Source organism: Caretta caretta, chromosome 17 (assembly GCF_965140235.1).
Source record: "Caretta caretta isolate rCarCar2 chromosome 17, rCarCar1.hap1, whole genome shotgun sequence".
Lineage (NCBI taxonomy): Eukaryota > Metazoa > Chordata > Testudines > Cheloniidae > Caretta > Caretta caretta.
In genome coordinates this window covers 438,285-457,421 of record NC_134222.1, presented here as the reverse complement: position 1 = coordinate 457,421, position 19,137 = coordinate 438,285, and the positions used below count along the sequence as shown (strand labels likewise).

The following is a 19,137-nucleotide window of genomic DNA, read 5'->3' as shown; positions in this document are numbered from 1 at the left end:
GGCGTTTGTAAATGGACACAGAGCAATCCATGCTGGTGGCTGACTGCAACACAGGAATCTAAGAGCACAGGGAGCTCAAGCCAAACTATTCTGCACAGGGAGATAAACATATGTGATAAATTACCACAGAGGGCCTTTTATAGATTGTAGCAGGGAGCATCAAGAAGAAAAACAGCTGTATTTTAAAATGAGAATAGGATAGAAAACAAGCTTGTGTCCTTTGCTGCTGTTCTGTAATGGGGAAGGGCAGCCTTGTGAGTGTCTTTATTACTAAGCAGTATTCGGAATATCAAGTTGTTTTTTTTTCCTGGAGAAGGGGAACTGGAACTTCCCCTGGCCTTGATGGAATGATACTTTCATAGTGAACATTTCTCTAGGGCTTGGAAGGAGTTCAAATTAAATAGCTATTAACAGAAAAACAAGTTTTAGACATTGACTAAAAATGCCTCTCCCAGATGCTCAATTTCAGTCTCTTGGGATTTCCCATGAATTCTCTCCAGTCCTCCCAGCAAAAACCACGAAGTCAGAACTTTTATTTCTAATGTTAAAAAAATAAAAGAAAAAACAACCCAAAAACCCAAGCATACACAGCCCTTTCCTGCCCCATTCATATACTATGGGGAAGCAAGAAGACCCAAACATGCTTTTCTTTGTTTTTACTTTGTAGCTCCTCTTTACATGGAGAAGTCTCAGTACTGCAACCCCAAGCATTCAAAACACTTGTTAGGCCTTTAATCATAAAGTCACATGTGCAGGATTGGGACTATATCTTGAAAAGTGATTACTCTTAAAGGGACATAGAGGTCATGGTGGTGACTGGCTGAACATGGGCTCTCAGTGCTAAGAGGCTAACATAATCCTTGGTTGCATAAGCAGAGGAATGTAGTGTAGGAGTAGGTAGGTGTTTTTTGTCACTGCATACAGCATCAGTGAGACCATTATTGGAATACTGTGCCCAGTTTTGGAATCCACACATCAAGATTGGAAAGAGTTTAGAAATGAGGTACAAGAATTATTCTGGATCTGGAAAATCTCTTACATGATGGAAGAAGCTCCAATATATTTAGTTTATCCAAGAGAAGGTAAAGAGGTGACATGATCACTGTCATTAGTATCTATGTGAGGAAAGAATTTCTGATAGTGGAAGGCCCTTCAATCTTGCAGAAAAATGCATTACAAAATCCAGTGGCTGGAAGCTGAGAAGTTGCACAAATTCAGATTAGAAATAAAGTGCAAAATTTTAATGGTGAGGGTGATCAGCCACTGGAACAGTTTACCTTGTGATGTGGTGGATTCTCTGTCACTTGGAACCTTTAAATCAAGATTGCCTTTCTTTCTAAAAGATGTGCTGTAGCTCAGCTACAATTTAGGGCTTGATGCAGAAAGTGCTGGATGAAATTCTCTGGCCTGTTATGCAAGAAATCAGACTAGATGAAATGGTCCCTTATAGCCTTGAAAATATATGAAAAATAATAAAATTTTGGGTCTCTCTGCCTTTTTATGGTTCACTTTTTCAAGTCTCCTCTTCTGCAACCATGAGAGCTAGAAAATATATTTTTTTTTAAATAATGAAAGCTGCTGATTGTGTAACTGCCGGTCCCTAGTAGCTGGAGCTTTAAGAAAAACACCGAACATCAAGAGTTGGCAACACTGATGGGGAAACAGGATATGGAAGGAGGATAGCACCAGTGCCCTTTTCCTGGTCTATTTTGAAGGTTTTCCTTTTAGGACCAGCTCTTTCTTCCCTTCTCCACCCCGCTCCCCCACAAAAATCTCAGGTTCAGATAATCAAGTGGTCAGGGCCAACAATTGGGGCCAGGTTTTCTAGAGAGTTCATCCAAATATGCTGAACTCTCTTGAAAATCCAGCTATTTGTTTTAGTACTTAAATGGGAGCTATGTTCTTTGGAAAGTGAGCCTTTCTCAAAATTCTGCCCTAATGCAGAGAGGAGCACAGGTTCTGCCTTCCCTCCTTGCCATAAAAAGACTTGGATATAATGGCAAAGACTGTTTTGCTTCTTCAAGCACATTACTAAAAATTGCCACCAACCACTATGGTTGAAGTGTCACCTAGGCTTGAGTCTTGCTTCTGTGCTGTGTAGAAAAAGCTCTTTGTGTGATCTCTGTTGCTTTGAAAGAAAACCAAGCCATGAAGCAGCTGTGTTTGTGGAGTACTTGCCCTGCTTGAAGCCCTTCCCGCAGCAGCTGTTGTAATTCTGTAGGCTTATTTAGGTTTAGGGTATTATTGAATTTAAATAAACAGGAGCTGAATTCCCTGCCTGGTGACAAGGACCAGCTTCTTTCTAGAGTAAGACAGAGAGGTTACAGTGTGACAGGTGTTGTGTTGTGGTGCAGATTTAGGCTACCACACCCAGAGCTGCAATTTCATGCCTGGGAAGAGATCGCTTTATATGTTTCCAATGCACACCTCCCTAGGACAGTCAGTTGACAGCTGTTCTGGATGTAGGTATCTGGGTGTGGGCATGTCCTACTGCAGAACATTGCAGCATGCCCTGCTGCCACCAAGTTGTTTTCTCACGTTTCCCCAAAAGTAGAGTAAGGGCTAGTCTGTGCTATATGGTGCAGCTGCAGCATGTCTGGTGAAGATGCTCTTTGCCAGCGGTCACCAACCCATAGATCACGATCAACTGGTCAATCCTGGAGCCTCCAGCAGTCAATTGCGATCTCCAGTCACTAAAAGTCGGGCGGTGAAGTGGGGCTAAGGCAGGCTCCCTGCCTGCCGCGGCCTCCCACTGCTCCCAGAAGCGGCCAGCATGCCTCTGCAGCCCCTGGGGGGCGGCAGGAGTCTCCATGCACTGCTCCTGCCTTCAAGAACCACCCCCGCAGCTCCCATTGGCTGGGAACAGGGAACTGTGGTCAATGGGGGCTGTAGGGGTGGTGCTGCCAGGGCAGGCAGGGAGCCTGCCTTAGCCCCGCTGCGCTGGCGACCAGGAGCTGCCCAAGGTAAGTGCTGCCTGGTGGGAGCCCACACCCCAGCCCTGAGCCTCCTCCTGGAGCCACCACCTCAAATCCCTCCTGCACCCCAAACCTTCAGCCCTGAGCCCTCTCCCGGAGCCAGCACCCCATACCCCCTCCTGCACCCCAACCCCCTTCCCCAGCCTTTAGCCCCCTGCTGGAGCCTCCATCCCAAACCCCCTCCTCCACCTCAGCCCCCTCCCAGAGTTTGCACCCCTCACCCCCTCCTGTACCCCAAATCTCCAGCCCGGAGCCCTCTCCCAGAGCCAGCACCCCAACCCCCTGCCCCAGGCTCCACCTAAAACCCCCTCCCACACTCCGAACCCCTCAGCCCAGAGCCTGCACCCCCTCCCAAACCCCTGCTCCAGCCCAGTGAAAGTGAGTGAGAGCGAGCGACGGAGGGTAGGGGGGATAGAGTGAGCAGGGTGGGGCCTCGGGAAAGGGGTGGGGGAGATCATGGGTTGGACTTAAATTCAAAAAGTGATCTTGTGCATAAAAAGGTTGGAGACTACTGCTCTGTGCTGATGGGAGAGAGATCTCCCATCAACATAATAAATCCACCTCCGTGAGCGGTGGTAGCTTCTCCACTCTTCACAAAGGTGCTTAGGTCGGTGTAATTTACGTCACTCAGGGAGATGGCTTATTCACACCCCTGAGCGATGTAAGTGGTAATGTAGACCTGGCCTAAATCTCTAAACATCATAACTGCTGCTCCTGCTCTGAGATGATTCAAGGCCCTGGAGATGCATTCCATACGAAAGTTTGTAACGAGAAATAACCATGATACATAACTGAGCCAGATGGCACTTACAGGAGGACTTCAAAATATAAACATGCAGGAGATCCCACCTTGGCACTGACTGGCATGCCTGCCTTATTACTGGGAAAAATGGATTTGTTTTCCTATTGCAACGCACGTATGTGAGAGCTCGTTTCTTCAGGTTTGGTCTAATTTTTTGCAGCTCAGCAAGGTCCCTAAACAGCAAATAAAATAATATTGCTTTATTTATCAGTCTTAGAAGTAGACCCCTTCTGGCTTTATGATCTATGAACAATTGTGGCATTGTACAAAGTGCTGGGAATAACTCCCCTAGAGTTTGAGGGACTGTGATGCAGTTAGGATGCTGAAGAATGAGAAATAATATGGAAGTGAGTGGAGATCAGTATCCTGTGGGTTGTGTGTGTTAGAGGTTGGGGGCATTATTAATCTATATTAATCTCCCCTTTTCTAGCTAGTAGACGGGACCGAGGTGTATACAATTCAGAGGTGTAGAGAAAGGTGGTGAACACAAAGTTTGACATGGAAACTCGTTGGAAAATACGATCGTGAAAGAGTGGGCAGTGGGGGAGTTAAAGACAGACACCTTTATGCAAAGGATAATTAATGTGTAGAGAAGACCTGCTCCCAAAGGCAGCAAGAAAAGCTGCAGCAATGGCCATGTTTCTTTTGGTTTAAAAGCTAGTTATTAAGGGCTTTTCTACATGGGGAAATTTACTGGCATAACTATAGTGATATACTTATAACTACCTGTATGGGCACTCTTATTCTGGAATTAAAGTGCTTTTTCCAGTGTGTGACATACTGGTATAAATATACTGGTAAACTTCCCTGTGTAGGCAAGCCTTGATGGGGTAACACTAAAGGCAGCAGAGCAGATGAGCACTTTCACAGCCTCATTGCATCCCAGTGTACTGTTGTGGAAAGCCAAATAAATTATTGAATAATTAACATTTTCTTCCATTTCCTAGATCCAGAGGCCAAAATATTTGGTGCCAGGGGCTTCTCAAAGCAATGTTCTTCTCTTCCTTCCTTCTTCCCCTAGTCCAGTTTCAACAAGATGTTTTGTTTGTTTTTTCTTCCCTCCTCCCCCCCCCCCCCTTTTCAGCTGCCCAACATGTTTGGTGATCTTCGTTCCACGTTCATTGCTCTGATGATTGGCTCCTACGCGTCTTCGGCTGTCACTTTTCCTGGAATCAAGGTGAGGATGTGGAATCCTGAGCTCTGACAAATTTGGCTCCTCAATTCTGAGGTTGCTGTCTTAGACTCCATGCTGCATGATGGTAATTAGAAAGGGTGGTGCTAACCTGGGATATATGAGACCTATGTTCATTTCCCTGCTGTGCCACAGACTTCCTGTGTGACCTTGGGCAAGACATTTGAAATGGGGATAATAGACCTTTCCTACCTGACCTGAGTGTTGGGAGGATAAATACATTAAAGATTTTGAGATGCTCAGATAGTACCTCAGATAGGTCTATAAACTGGCCAGGATGGTTTTTAGAAGTTCTGAGATGTTTTCAGTGAAAAGTGTACAAGTCATAGGATTATAGTGGTGTTAAAGAAACAAAAGCATTTTCCATCTTTAGTGATATAAGTAATCTCTGGAGTTGAAAAATATAAATTTTAAATCCTGGAATCCATGGGACCGACTGTAATAAAATATCAACTTTTGATTATTATCTGGAGGTGGCTGTCCACCTTCAGATAGTGATAAGACTAATTAGAGAGTTTCGTGGAGAGCTCTGAAAGGGAAGGACAGCCAGTAAGTCTGTGCTATTTAATACATTGGTACTGGTGCTCACTGACAAAGATTCATCCGCAGAGGCAAAATTAATACGGTTTAGCTTCTATAAATCCAAGACTCTTATGGGTCCAGACAGTCGGTCAGACCAAGTTATACCAACCATGCAGCAAAGTTCCTAATGGGTTTCCTAAGAAGATCTAGATGTAACTTCTCAAATGACTGCACATTAACTCCTCGCTTAACGTTGTAGTTATGTTCCTGAAAAATGCTACTTTAAGCAAAACAATGTTAAGCGAATCCAATTTCCCCACAAGAATTAATGTAAATAGGGGGAGTTAGGTTCCAGGGAAATTTTTTTTGCCAGACAAAAGACAGACAGACAGACACACACACACAGAGTATAAGTTTTAAACAAACAATTTAATACTGTACACAGCAATGATGATTGCTGAAGCTTGGTTGAGGTGGTGAAGTCGGAGGGTGAGATATTTTCCAGGGAATGCCTTGCTGCTAAATGATAAATTGGCACTTGGCTGAGCCCTCAAGGGTTAACGTGTTGTTGTTAATGTAACCTCACGCTCTACAAGGCAGCATGAATGGAGGGAGAGGAGACAGCATGGCAGAGAGAGACAGAGACACACTGTGTGTGTGTGTGTGTGTGAGAGAGAGATGCGCATTGCCCCTCTAAGTACATTGCCTATTTAAGTAGATCAGCAAGTTGAAATAGCAACTGCTGCCAGCCAGCTCCCTCCGTCCTGAGCCCTGTCATGTCCCCCCCACTTCTCTGTGGAGATAAGGTACAGGAGTGGGGAGGAAGGGGATACCCTGACATTAGCACACCACTTCTCTCTCCTCTCCCCTCTCCGCCCCTCGCACACAGCAAGCAGGAGGCTCCCAGGGGAGCAGCTCCAAGGCAGAGGAAAGGAGCAGCACAGGGCAGTGGGGGAGGGACAGCTGCACTGCCTGGCAATTGCTAGCCTGCTGGGCGGTTGCCACACAGGGAACTTAGAGGGCTGCCGGTCCACCCTGGTTCTAAGCCCCCACCATCCAACTCCAACGGGCTGCTCTTTCTGCAAGCAGTGGACAAAGGAGGTGGCTGCCAAACAATGTTATAAGGGAGCATTGCGCAACTTTAAATGAGTATGTTCTCTAATTGATCAGCAACATACAACAAAACAACCTTAACCGGGACGACTTCAAGTGAGGAGTTATTGTATTGTTTCTGACAGAGCTGGGTATCAATTTCAGCAGCAGCTCCTTTTTTTTCTTGTAACTGATGTCTTGTATACATAAATTTGTGCAAAAAGAAAAGGAGTACTTGTGGCACCTTAGAGACTAACCAATTTATTTGAGCATGAGCTTTCGTGAGCTACAGCTCACTTCATCGGATGCATACCGTGGAAACTGCAGAAGACATTATATACACACAGAGACACATATATACACATTACATACACACATGGTCTCTGTGTGTATATAATGTCTTCTGCAGTTTCCACGGTATGCATCCGATGAAGTGAGCTGTAGCTCACGAAAGCTCATGCTCAAATAAATTGGTTAGTCTCTAAGGTGCCACAAGTACTCCTTTTCTTTTTGCGAAGACAGACTAACACGGCTGTTACTCTGAAACCTGTCATAAATTTGTGCAAAACTTTTGTTGTGCTTACATGATGTCACAGAATTCCTTCCTTCATTAGATGTCACCTTGCAACCCTGTTTTTAAATGCCACATGCTTTCCCCTCCACCTTCTTCCTGAATCCACTTCAGCAAACATTAGAGTGTAGGATATTTTATGTGCTAATGATATTATTCTGTTGTGAATTCCAGGTTATATATGATTTTGGTGTCTCTTTCATCCTCATTCTGATTGTCTGGGCATCCTGTGCAGGGCTAGTTTTCTTCAACTGTTTCTTCAACTGGCCACTGGAGCCATTCCCAGGACCAGAAGACATGGACTACACGTAAGTGTCTCCTTCTGCTCTTAGGAATGTAGAAATTGCTGGATTGGATCAGTCATGGAGTCCAATCTCCGAGAAAGGCTAGCATCAGCTGCTTCAGAGGAAGATACATTGTATTCCTAATCTTAAATATTTATGGTTGACTTCTAGCTAGTGAGACTCTGGATATTCAGGGAGGACGGTGTGTTCCAGCCTCTCGGACTCACTACAGCAAACACCCTTCTAGCAGCAACTTCGTTTCTCTACTGAGGCGGTTCCAGCTCTGGCACCTTTGATGTGGCAATAAAGCAGAGAGAGAGAGAGGTTTCTCTTTGGTAATTGGATCTCAGGCTCTTTGGGATTTTATAGGTTCAAATCAATGTCTGGAAATCCATAGTCAACCTTCCTGCATCCTGTGACTCTAATATCCTTAGATCAGTCCATGTATCTCAGCCCTGCTTTGCAGCTCTTACTCTCTTTTTTTTTCTTTTTTTTCCCCCTCCTCTCTTCTGCCACACAGAGTGAAGATCAAGTTCAGCTGGCTGGGATTTGACCACAAAATTACAGGGAAACAGTTTTACAAGCAGGTGACCACAGTGGGACGTCGTCTGAGTGTGGGGAGCTCCATGAAGAACTCCAAGGAGCTGGCAGCTCAAGAGGGAAACAAACTCTGTCTATCAACAGTGGACCTGGAAGTGAAGTGTCAAGCAGACGATGCAGGTATTGTCTCTGGATTTGTACATGTGTCATTCACCCTAGTGCAAAGGGCCAGGACAAGGTCAGTGCACCACTTAACTCCTCAAAATAGGAGCTAAGCAATACTTAGGCCTTGTGCAGGCCCTTACATGTGGTGAATTTAACCCGTGTGTGCAACACATCATTGTCCAGATAAGTATATATTGAGACCACATAAACCCCCCCAGATGCATGCACGGACCTTGATGGCATATGTTGCTGCCCTGGCAGATGTCTGGGTGCTGGTGAACATTACATAGACAGTACATAAAGTATGAACTGCTATAGCTAAAGACTGACGTGCTAAATTCTTACAGCTATTCGTCGTTGTCCTCCCCACATCATCCCTTTTTTAGGGAGTCCCTTCTGTAGAAGTTAGTCACTGGTGCTGAACTCCCCACTGGACTGTCCCTAGAGTATTGTGTTTATGTAATGTAGCCAGTAGAAGACTATGGATCTAAACAATCCAAAGTCTGTTCTGATGTCCTATATGTTTAATAGCCATTACCAGAGGCTGCCTCATTCAGAGACTCTCCTGTTTCCTCTGCAGCATCTCCGTCCTTTATGCACAGTGTCTTCAGCCCCATTTTGCTACTCAGCCTCATCACCATGTGCGTCACTCAGCTGAGGCTCATTTTCTACATGGGGGCCATGAACAACATCCTGGGATTCCTTGTGGAGGGAGACCTGGAGACAGGTAGATTAATACCAAGAATTCTCACCTCTTCCCTTGAAACAGGGAAATGACCCTGACCGTTCACCTACCAGGGATGTTGGTTTCTTATTAGTCACCAGATGCCATTCTGTTTATCTGCCTGTCACCAGCTCAGTGGTCAGAGTGTAACCGACAGCTGCTGTCATGGTCTGATGGGTGGCTGGAAAATGCTAAAAGCAGAGGGGCAACAAGATGTCAAATAAGAAGGTGCACGCTCAAATATCAAGTTATTTTCAGCCAAGCTTTTATTAAATACTTTCCATGTCGTGTCCTTAAACAGGGGTTACCAAGTTTGGCAGGACAGGGAGGGCCATAACAAAAACCTGTTTCACTGGGTATTTTTTATCATGAGCAAGCACAAAATACAGAGCAGCTGAGTTCAACTGCAGATAGTTTTAAAAGTAGATTGGATTTTTTTTTTTCCCTTTCTGTAACTCATTCCAAAGCACTGAGGGGAAATGATGTCATGATAGCCTTGTGCATACTGTTGTGTGTCTGGGAGGCTGACTGGCAGCTTCTGTTCTGGGATTTGTTTGTGCCTGATTCAGTGAAGGAAGCCAACAGGAAAGAGTACATTTAGTTTACAGTTTACTTATAAAAGTACTCTGAATTGCAAAACAAAATATAGCTCAATTTTGTCTTGTGCAGTAAGATCTGGTTTGGACTTGTTAAATCTGGAATTTTGTGAAGCTGATAAATCAAGAGGCACTCTTTCAAAAACAATCATGAGGCACTAGGGGAGGAGAGGAGAATAAATTCAAGAATTTCCAAATGCCCCGGCATTCCATGAATTGCTTTGTTTCTTCAGTCCAGTGCTTGACAGACTGTAGCATTTGGCTCTCTCTCTCTCTTCTGGCTCAAGAGGCAACATAGACATTAAACTCTAAATAGTACAAATCCCAGGGTTGGATGCCTTTCCCAAAATGGGTTCCATGCTTCTCACTCACTTAACACTTCTTCTTTCACTTCACTGCATCCGATGAAGTGAGCTGTAGCTCACGAAAGCTTATGCTCAAATAAATTTGTTAGTCTCTAAGGTGCCACAAGTACTCCTTTTTCTTTTTGCGAATACAGACTAACACGGCTGTTACTCTGAAACCTTCTTTCACTGTTACTCTCCTCCATTTTGCTTGTTTTACTGCTTGAGGTTAGTTCTAGTTTTATTTAGTCCCAACTTTTTTTTTTTTTTAAAAGCACAAGTGTTAAGTTTTGTGACAATTTCTAATTTATTCTCTTGGTACAACTCTTACTTGGACCCCATAATAGTTCAAGTGAACAGATAAAACTCTAAAATGCTGAGAAATGGGTTGTGTCCCATAGACCTGGTATCTGTTTATGTGCCACCGTCTGGATTTCTCCTGTGGTGCAGCCTGGACCCAGTGTGCTAGCTGCTGTCTTAGAGTTTCCATAGTATCTGGAAAACAGTAGGGTTGTCCAAAGTCTTAGTATTGTCTGGGTTGTGTCTGCTTGGCTCACATGAAGAGCTCTGAGAAGGATGCAGAGGTGTAGAAATGTGCTTTAGGGCAGTGGTTCTCAAAGCCGGTCCGCTGCTTGTTCAGGGAAAGCCCCTGGCGGGCCGGACCGGTTTGTTTACCTGCTGCATCCGCAGGTTCGGCCAATTGCGGCTCCCGCTGGCCGCAGTTCACCGCTCCAGACCAATGGGGGCTGTGGGAAGCAGCGTGGGCCAAGGGACGTGCTGGCCGCCCTTCCTGCAGCCCCCATTGGCCTGGAGCGGCGAACCGCGGCCAGCGGGAGCCGCGATTGGCCAAACCTGCGGACGCGGCAGGTAAAGAAACTGGTCCGGCCCGCCAGGGGCTTTCCCTGAACAAGCAGCAGACCCGCTTTGAGAACCAGTGCTTTAGGGCATGGCTACACTTGCAGATGTAGAGCGCTTTCAGTTAAACCCACCTTCGGAGAGCGCAGTAGGGAAAGCGCTGCAGTCTGTCCACACTGACAGCTGCAAGCGCACTGGTGTGGCCACATCTGTGGCACTTGCAGCGGCTTTGGGAGTGGGGCTTATGGGCAGCTATCCCACAGATCACCCCTTCCCTTCTGGCTTGTGGGAAGGGTGCGGGGGATGCGGGGCATTCTGGCTCCTGTCCCGATGGGCCATGATGCATTGGTTCGCATCCCAGGAATCCCTGTGCTTCCGTCCACATTTGGCGCCATCTTTCAACGTTTTTTGTACTGCGTGCCCTGTCTTCCCTTTTGGTCTGCGGGAATGGAGCCCGAACTGCTGAGGAGTATGCTGACGACTCTCGCCGGCATGTTGTGTTTGGCAGTCGAGTTATTCCTTATGATCCAAAATGACAGTGAGGTCTCCGACGATGATATTGACTCAAGTAACACATATGACACGAGTTTGATTCTGGCATTCACGGACATGCTCACCACCGTGGAACCCCGCTTTTGGGCTCGGGAACAAGCACTGAGGGGTGGGATCACATCGTCATGCAAGTCTGGGATGGCGAGCAGTGGCTGCAGAACTTTCGGATGAGAAAAGCCACTTTCATGGGACTGTGTGAGGAGCTCGCCCGCACCCTGTGGCGCAAGGACACGAGATTGAGAGCTGCCCTGAAAGTGGAGAAGCGGGTGGCTATTGCAATCTGGGAGCTGGCAACTCCAGACAGCTACCGATCGGTCGCTAACCAGTTTGGAGTGGGAAAGTTGATTGTTGGAATCGTGTTGATATAAGTTTGCAGGGCCATTAATTGCATCCTGCTCAGAAGAACTGTGACTCTGGGTAATGTGCATGACATTGTGGATGGCTTTGCACAAATGGGTTTCCCTAACTGCGGAGGGGCGATAGATGAGACACATATTCCAGTTCTGGCACCAGCCCACCTAGCCTCCGAGTATGTTAAATGGAAGGGCTATTTCTCTGTGGTTCTCCAGGTGCTTGTGGATCACCGTGGGCGTTACATTGACATTAACGGAGGCTGGCCAGGAAAGGTGCATGACGCACGCATCTTTTGGAACACTGGCCTGTTCAGGAAGCTGAAAGCCGGGACTTTTTTCCCAGACCAGAAGATCACTGTAGGGGATGTCGAAATGCCCATTGTGATCCTTGGAGACCCCGCTTACCCCTTAATGCCGTGGCCCATGAAACCCTACTCAGGGAGCCTTGACAGCAGCAAGGCGCAGTTCAACAACAGGCTGAGCTGGTGCAGAATGACTGTGGAGTGTGCTGTTGGCCGTTTAAACGGCTGCTGGCACTCTCTGTATGGGAAGCTGGACCTGGCCGATGACACATCCCTGCGGTTATATCCGCGTGCTATACCCTCCATAACATTTTTGAAGGGAAGGGTGAACGATTCACTCAGGCATGAAACTTGGAGGTTCAACATCTGGAGACTGAATTTGAACAGCCAGAGAGCAAAGCTATTAGAGGGGCCCAACGCTGGGCTGCAAGGATTAGGGATGCCTTGAGGGAGCAATTTGTGGCTGAAAGCCACCAGTAATGTCTGGTGCCCTGCATGGGAGTGAAGTGCAGTGGTTCCAATGTTAGTAGGAATCTGTGTTTGCTACGTTGACTTGCAGTGTCTGTTTGTTTCTTTCCTGGGCTAAGGTATCTTTTACCTTATGCAATAATGTTTTCAAAGCCAACAAATCCATTTATTGAAAAGAAACACAACTGCTTGGGAAACAGAGAGGGCAAGGGGGTGGGGTGGGGAACGGTACGATCACAGGTTTGCGTATGTCCTGTTATCGTACTCGGCCTTCCTGTCTGGAGTGCTGCGCAATGAGTGCTGTACTACATGGTGACGGGTTGAGCGCAGAGGGTCAGGGTTGTAGTTTTCAGGGCTGGGTGGTGAAGCTACAGGTGTTGGAGGCAGCTGGTGGCGGTAAGAACCCGGATGTTGGGGAAAGTGGGTTGGAGGTGACATGGGGGCACAAGGGAAAGAGTTCTGGGACAAGGGCTGTGGGGGAGGGGGCAGGCGCGGTAGGGCTCCACCTGCAGTGCTACGAGCGCCTGGATCGAGTCCGCTTGGCGCTGCATGATGCTCATCAGCCAATCCGTGCTTTGCTGCCAGAGCACAGCGCTTTTCTGTCGGCGCTCCTTATTCTGCTGGCGGATCCTCTTTTCACTGTCCCACCACTCCTGCACTTTTTGATTTTTGTTACTTGAATGCTGCATCACTTCATGCAACATGTCTTCCTTGCTTCTACGTGGCCTCTTTCTGATTCTTTGGAGTCTCTTGGCCAGTGATAACACGGACGGCTGAGATCTCAAGGTTGCATCTGTAAAGGCAAAATGCAACACTTAACAGAGGCAGCATTGTTCACACCAGACAGAGCAATGATTCCCCCGTACTTAAGGGCAAGCACAGTCTACATAATAGCATAATTTGCCCGTCCCAAAGTAAGCGCACATAACCCATGGGAGCCCCAAAATGGTGAGTAAGCACAGGGTCAAACATGACTGATTGTTTCACAGCTGTACTGTCCTCTGGGTTTCTGTGCCTTGGGGAGAGCCAACAGTGGGAGGGGGCCCCTATACCGAACACTATCCCCACATTTTCCACAGGAGTTCGTCCTGGAAGATATCTTGCTGCTGAGAGTGACCTGGGAAGCAAGGGAGGGTCTCCACTGCAATGTGGCTTCTGCCCTGGCCCATATGCAGCTTGCCTGTGTGCAGCAATGGTCTCCCCACCCCGCACAGCACAGTGGCAGGGACACCTTAGCCTTACTGGGACAAGGACCACAGTGGCTCTCCTGAGAAACCTGTGCAAGCACATTGCCCAAGTTCTGGATGAGACCTTTGAAGAGATCACTGGGGCCGATTACCACGATGTGAGAGAGCACATCAACGCCCTATTCCACATCGAGGCATGCATGCAGCCCTAACCTTCCTCACCCCAAGAGTCCGCACCGAATAACTTCCTTCCCAAAATAAAAGCCGCTTACCGGGAACCTCCTTTGGTATTTGTCCTTCCCCAAGCACCGGCCGCCACAACTGGCTACCTTCCTCCTGGCTTGAGAACAGCTCCTGGTTACATGCATCTAGGGATGCCAGGGTGTCTTCCTTTGCCTCAGCACCCTTGCTCCTGCTTTGCTCCTCCTTCTCCTCCTGCCTTGTTGAACTGGGCTCTGAAGTGTCCATGGTGGTACTTGGAGTGGAGATGGTGTTGCCCCCAAGTATCACATCCAGCTCTTTGTAGAAATGGCAGGTTGCAGGGGCAGCACCGGAGTGGCTGTTTGCCTCGTGGGCTTTGCGGTAGGCATTCCGCAGCTCCTTCACTTTAATCCTGCACTGCAGTGCGTCCCAGTCATGGCCCCCTTCCATCATATCCCTTGATATCTGCCCAAAGGTATCGTAATTCCTACGGCTGGAGCTCAGCTGGGACTGGACAGCTTCCTCCCCCCCAACGCTGATGAGGTCCAGCACCTCGCAATTCCTCCATACTGGGGATTGCTTGGCGTGTGGAGGCATGGTCACCTGGAAAGATTCGCTGAGAGCACTCCATGCCTGGCTGAGCAAACAGGAAGGGGATTTTCAAAATTCCTAGAGAATTTAAAGGGCGAGTCTGATGGTTGGTCACTTGAGGGCAGGGCAGTAGAGTTCAAAGTGATGACCAGAATGGCTAGAACAGGCATTGTGGGACACTTCTGGAGGCCAATCAGAGCGCACTAACAGACCAGGGAGTCCACAGTGGTGCCGCGGTGCTCCAGTGGGGCGCACCAAACATTATTCCACTCGCTGAGGTGGAGTACCCAGAGTGCTCTAGCCGCGGAGTCAGAGCGCTCTACGTGCTTTGCCAGTGTGGATGGGTAGTGAGCTAGTGCGCCCAGGGCTCCTTTAATGCGCTCTAACTTGCAAGTGTAGCCAAGCCCTTAAAATCAGAAATATAGGGCTGGCAGGGATCAGGTGAAATCATCAAGTCCAACCCCTTGCGTAGTGGCAAGACCAAGCAAATCTAGACCATCCCTGACAGGAGTTTGTCCAACCTGTTCTTAAAAACTTCCAGTGATGGGGATTCTACAACTTCCCTTGGAAGCCTGTTCCAGAGCTTTACTACCCTTAGAGTTAGAAACCTTTACCTCATAGCTAACCTAAATCTGTCTTGCTGCAGATTAAGTCCATTACTTCCTGTCCTACCTTCCTTGGACATGGAGAACAATGTATCGCAGTCCTCTTTATAACAGCCCTTAACAGTTTTCAAATATGTTATCAGGTCCCCCTCCATCTTCTTTTCTCAAGACAAAACAGGAACAATTTTTAAAAATCTTTTCCTCATAGGTCAGGTTTTCTAAACCTTTTATCATTTGAGTTCCTCTCCCGGAATTGGACACAGTACTCAGTTGAGACCCCATCAGTGCTGAGTAGAGTGGAACAGTTACCTCTGTGTCTTACATACGATACTCCTGTTAATACACCGAGAATATTAACCTTTTTTTCACAGCTGCATCGCATTGTTGATTCATATTCAATTTGTGATCCACTCTGACCCTCAGATCCTCTTCAGCAGTACTACCACCTAGCTCGTTATTCCCCATTTTGTAATTGTGCATTTGATTTTTTTTTTTCCCCTTCCTAAGTGGAGTATTTTGCACTTGTTTCTATTGAATTCCATCTTGTTGAATTCAGACCAATTCTCCAATTTGTCAAGATCATTTTGAATTCTAATCCTGTCCTCCAAAGTGTTTACAACCCCTCCCAGCTTGGTGTCCTTTGCAGATGTTTTAAGCACATCCTCCACTCCATTATTCCAAGTGATTGAATGAAAATATTGAATACTACTGGACCCAGGACTGACCTCTGCAGGACTCCCCTAGATATGCCCTCCCAGTTTGACACTGAACCACTGATAAGTAGTGAACCACTACTCTTTCAGTATGGTCTTTCAACAAGTTGTGCACTCACCTTAATTTCATCTAGACCACATTTCCCTAGTTTTTTTGTCATGTGGGTTAGGGGAAGGGCTGGACAAATACATTTATTACTTACCCTTTCCTGCTGCTTTTACATACTGTGGTTTGTTCACAGAACAGACCCTGTAATTGCTCTCAGCTGCACTGAATAATGCAAGGAGAGAGCTGAGTGGCTCAATCGTTGTTCCAAATGTTTTCAGAGTCAAGAGGATGGCATGAACAGGACTGAGTGTAGGGTAGGCAATGGGAGTAAAATCAGTAAGCTACAATCTGACACTGATACTTCCTGAAAATCCTGCTTCCTGCATAGATTATGCTGATTCAGACCTCACTGTGAAACCTCCCTGCAGCTGGACAGAGCAGTGGGTTCAAAGCTTCTTATGTTCTAAGAGATAAGAGAGCAAAGATGGGTGCAGTGACCTCTTAAGTGACTTGCATGGTCCTCTTGTCCACACCTGTGGTGTCTAAGGCAGGAAATTTGCCTGTCTGTATCATAAAGTGCCATCTTTTCCATGGTGGTATAGAAGTAATTTTAACTATATTGAGGTAGGTTTCAGAGTAGCAGCCATGTTAGTCTCTCTAAGATGCCACAAGTCCTTTTCTTTTTGCGGACACAGACTAACAAATTTATTTGAACATAAGCTTTCGTGAGCTACAGCTCACTTCATCGGATGCCCCTTACTGAATGTGTGGGCCCCTTACTGAATGAGGGAGGCAACCTAGTGACGGAGGATGTGGAAAAAGCTAATGTGCTCAATGCTTTTTTTGCCTCTGTCTTCACTAACAAGGACAGCTCCCAGACTGCTGCGCTGGGCATCACAACATGGGGAGTAGATGGCCAGCCCTCTGTGGAGAAAGAGGTGGTTAGGGACTATTTAGAAAAGCTGGACGTGCACAAATCCTTGGGGCCGGACAAGTTGCATCCGAGAGTGCTGAAGGAATTGGCGGCTGTGATTGCAGAGCCATTGGCCATTATCTTTGAAAACTCGTGGCGAACGGGGGAAGTCCCGGATGACTGGAAAAAGGCTAATGTAGAGCCAATCTTTAAAAAAGGGAAGAAGGAGGATCCTGGGAACTACAGGCCAGTCAGCCTCACCTCAGTCCCCGGAAAAATCATGGAGCAGGTCCTCAAGAATCAATCCTGAAGCACTTACATGAGAGGAAAGTGATCAGGAACAGCCAGCATGGATTCACCAAGGGAAGGTCATGCCTGACTAATCTAATCGCCTTCTATGATGAGATTACTGGTTCTGTGGATGAAGGGAAAGCAGTGGATGTATTGTTTCTTGACTTTAGCAAAGCTTTTGACACGGTCTCCCACAGTATTCTTGTCAGCAAGTTAAAGAAGTACGGGCTGGATGAATGCACTATAAGGTGGGTAGAAAGTTGGCTAGATTGTCAGGCTCAACGGGTAGTGATCAATGGCTCCATGTCTAGTTGGCAGCCGGTGTCAAGTGGAGTGCCCCAGGGGTCGGTCCTGGGGCCGGTTTTGTTCAATATCTTCATAAATGATCTGGAGGATGGTGTGGATTGTACTCTCAGCAAATTTGCGGATGATACTAAACTGGGAGGAGTGGTTGATACGCTGGAGGGCAGGGATAGGATACAGAGGAACCTAGACAAATTGGAGGATTGGGCCAAAAGAAATCTGATGAGGTTCAATAAGGATAACTGCAGGGTCCTGCACTTAGGACGGAAGAACCCAATGCACAGCTACAGACTAGGGACCGAATGGCTAGGCAGCTGTTCTGCGGAAAAGGACCTAGGGGTGACAGTGGACGAGAAGCTGGATATGAGTCAGCAGTGTGCCCTTGTTGCCAAGAAGGCCAGTGGCATTTTGGGATGTATAAGTAGGGGCATAGCGAGCAGATCAAGGGACGTGATCGTTCCCCTCTATTCGACATTGGTGAGGCCTCATCTGGAGTACTGTGTCCAGTTTTGGGCCCCATACTACAAGAAGGATGTGGAAAAATTGGAGAGAGTCCAGCGAAGGGCAACAAAAATGATTAGGGGACTGGAACACATGACTTATGAGGAGAGGCTGAGGGAACTGGGATTGTTTAGTCTGCAGAAGAGAAGAATGAGAGGGGATTTGATAGCTGCTTTCAACTACCTGAGAGGTGGTTCTAGAGAGGATGGTTCTAGACTATTCTCAGTGGTAGAAGAGGACAGGACAAGGAGTAATGGTCTCAAGTTGCAGTGGGGGAGGTTTAGGTTGGATATTAGGAAAAACTTCTTTACTAGGAGGGTGGTGAAACACTGGAATGCATTACCTAGGGAGGTGGTAGAATCTCCTTCCTTAGAAGTTTTTAAGGTCAGGCTTGACAAAGCCCTGGCTGGGATGATTTAATTGGGGATTGGTCCTGCTTTGAGCAGGGGGTTGGACTAGATGACCTCCGAGGTCCCTTCCAACCCTGATATTCTATTCTATGATTACTGATACCTGGAGACAGTGTGCCAGGTTCTGATCCCACCTACAAACATTCCTGACCATGGCAGGGATGAGGGGCAGCTGGAGTTCCGCTCTTACTACACGGGGTAGAATAAGGGTTTAAGTTCTCTGCTCAAATGCCTCCAGCATGCCTCATGGGCATTGCACGTGTTTGTATTTCTTTGTGATGGAGACATATAGGGAGGAGGGGACTGAACTTAGTCCTGTTTTGCTTGCAGTTGTGGGCACTTAGTGCTGAAGTGGGCAGTTTCAGATTCTTGATCCTTATTCCAGAACTGCACTGGCTCTGATTAATCAGTCCCTCTGTGTCATGCACAAGTCCACAATCACATGAGATGTGGCGAAGTGGCAGGGGGGGAAGCATTGGGGAGAAATATTCCCCAGTGACTCACCAGAACTGGGGGCAGCAGAGTTTCCTCCTGTGCCTACGCTCGCTGTTGCACAATGCTGCTTGTAAACTCTTCTTCGTTAGTTGAGGAGTTTTTTATATCTTAGGTTCTGATGTGGAATGAAGCAATTGCTCTGTGAGCTCATATCCTATCTGTGCCTCCCTATCTGTCCTGGTTGGATACAGATTTCAGAGTAGCAGCCGTGTTAGTCTGTATTCGCAAAAGGAAAAGGAGGACTTGTGGCACCTCAGAGACAAACCAATTTATTTGAGTGTAAGCTTTCGTGAGCTACAGCTCACTTCATCGGATGCATAAAAGTGGAAAATGCAGTGAGGATGTTTTTATACACACAGACCATGAAAAAATGGGTGTTTATCACTTCAAAAGGTTTTCTCCCCCCACCCCACTCTCCTGCTGGTAATAGTTTATCTAAAGTGATCACTCTCCTTACAATGTGTCTGATAATCAAGGTGGGCCATTTCCAGCACAAATCCAGGGTTTAACAAGAACGTCTGAGGAACGGGAGGGGGGGAGG

The 19,137-nt window shown here is 47.0% G+C and overlaps 1 protein-coding gene across 2 annotated transcripts in view; it reads left to right on the top strand.

Moving 5' to 3' along the window:
- SLC43A2 (solute carrier family 43 member 2) overlaps nucleotides 1–19,137 on the top strand; it is a 56,532-nt gene that overhangs the window by 21,784 nt on the left and 15,611 nt on the right. For both annotated transcript variants that reach the window (XM_048824332.2, XM_048824331.2), the window contains exons 6-9: nucleotides 4,862–4,954; nucleotides 7,329–7,462; nucleotides 7,959–8,158; nucleotides 8,724–8,870. In XM_048824332.2, coding sequence (XP_048680289.1) covers nucleotides 4,862–4,954; nucleotides 7,329–7,462; nucleotides 7,959–8,158; nucleotides 8,724–8,870 — 574 coding nt within the window. The remainder of the gene's footprint in view (nucleotides 1–4,861; nucleotides 4,955–7,328; nucleotides 7,463–7,958; nucleotides 8,159–8,723; nucleotides 8,871–19,137) is intronic.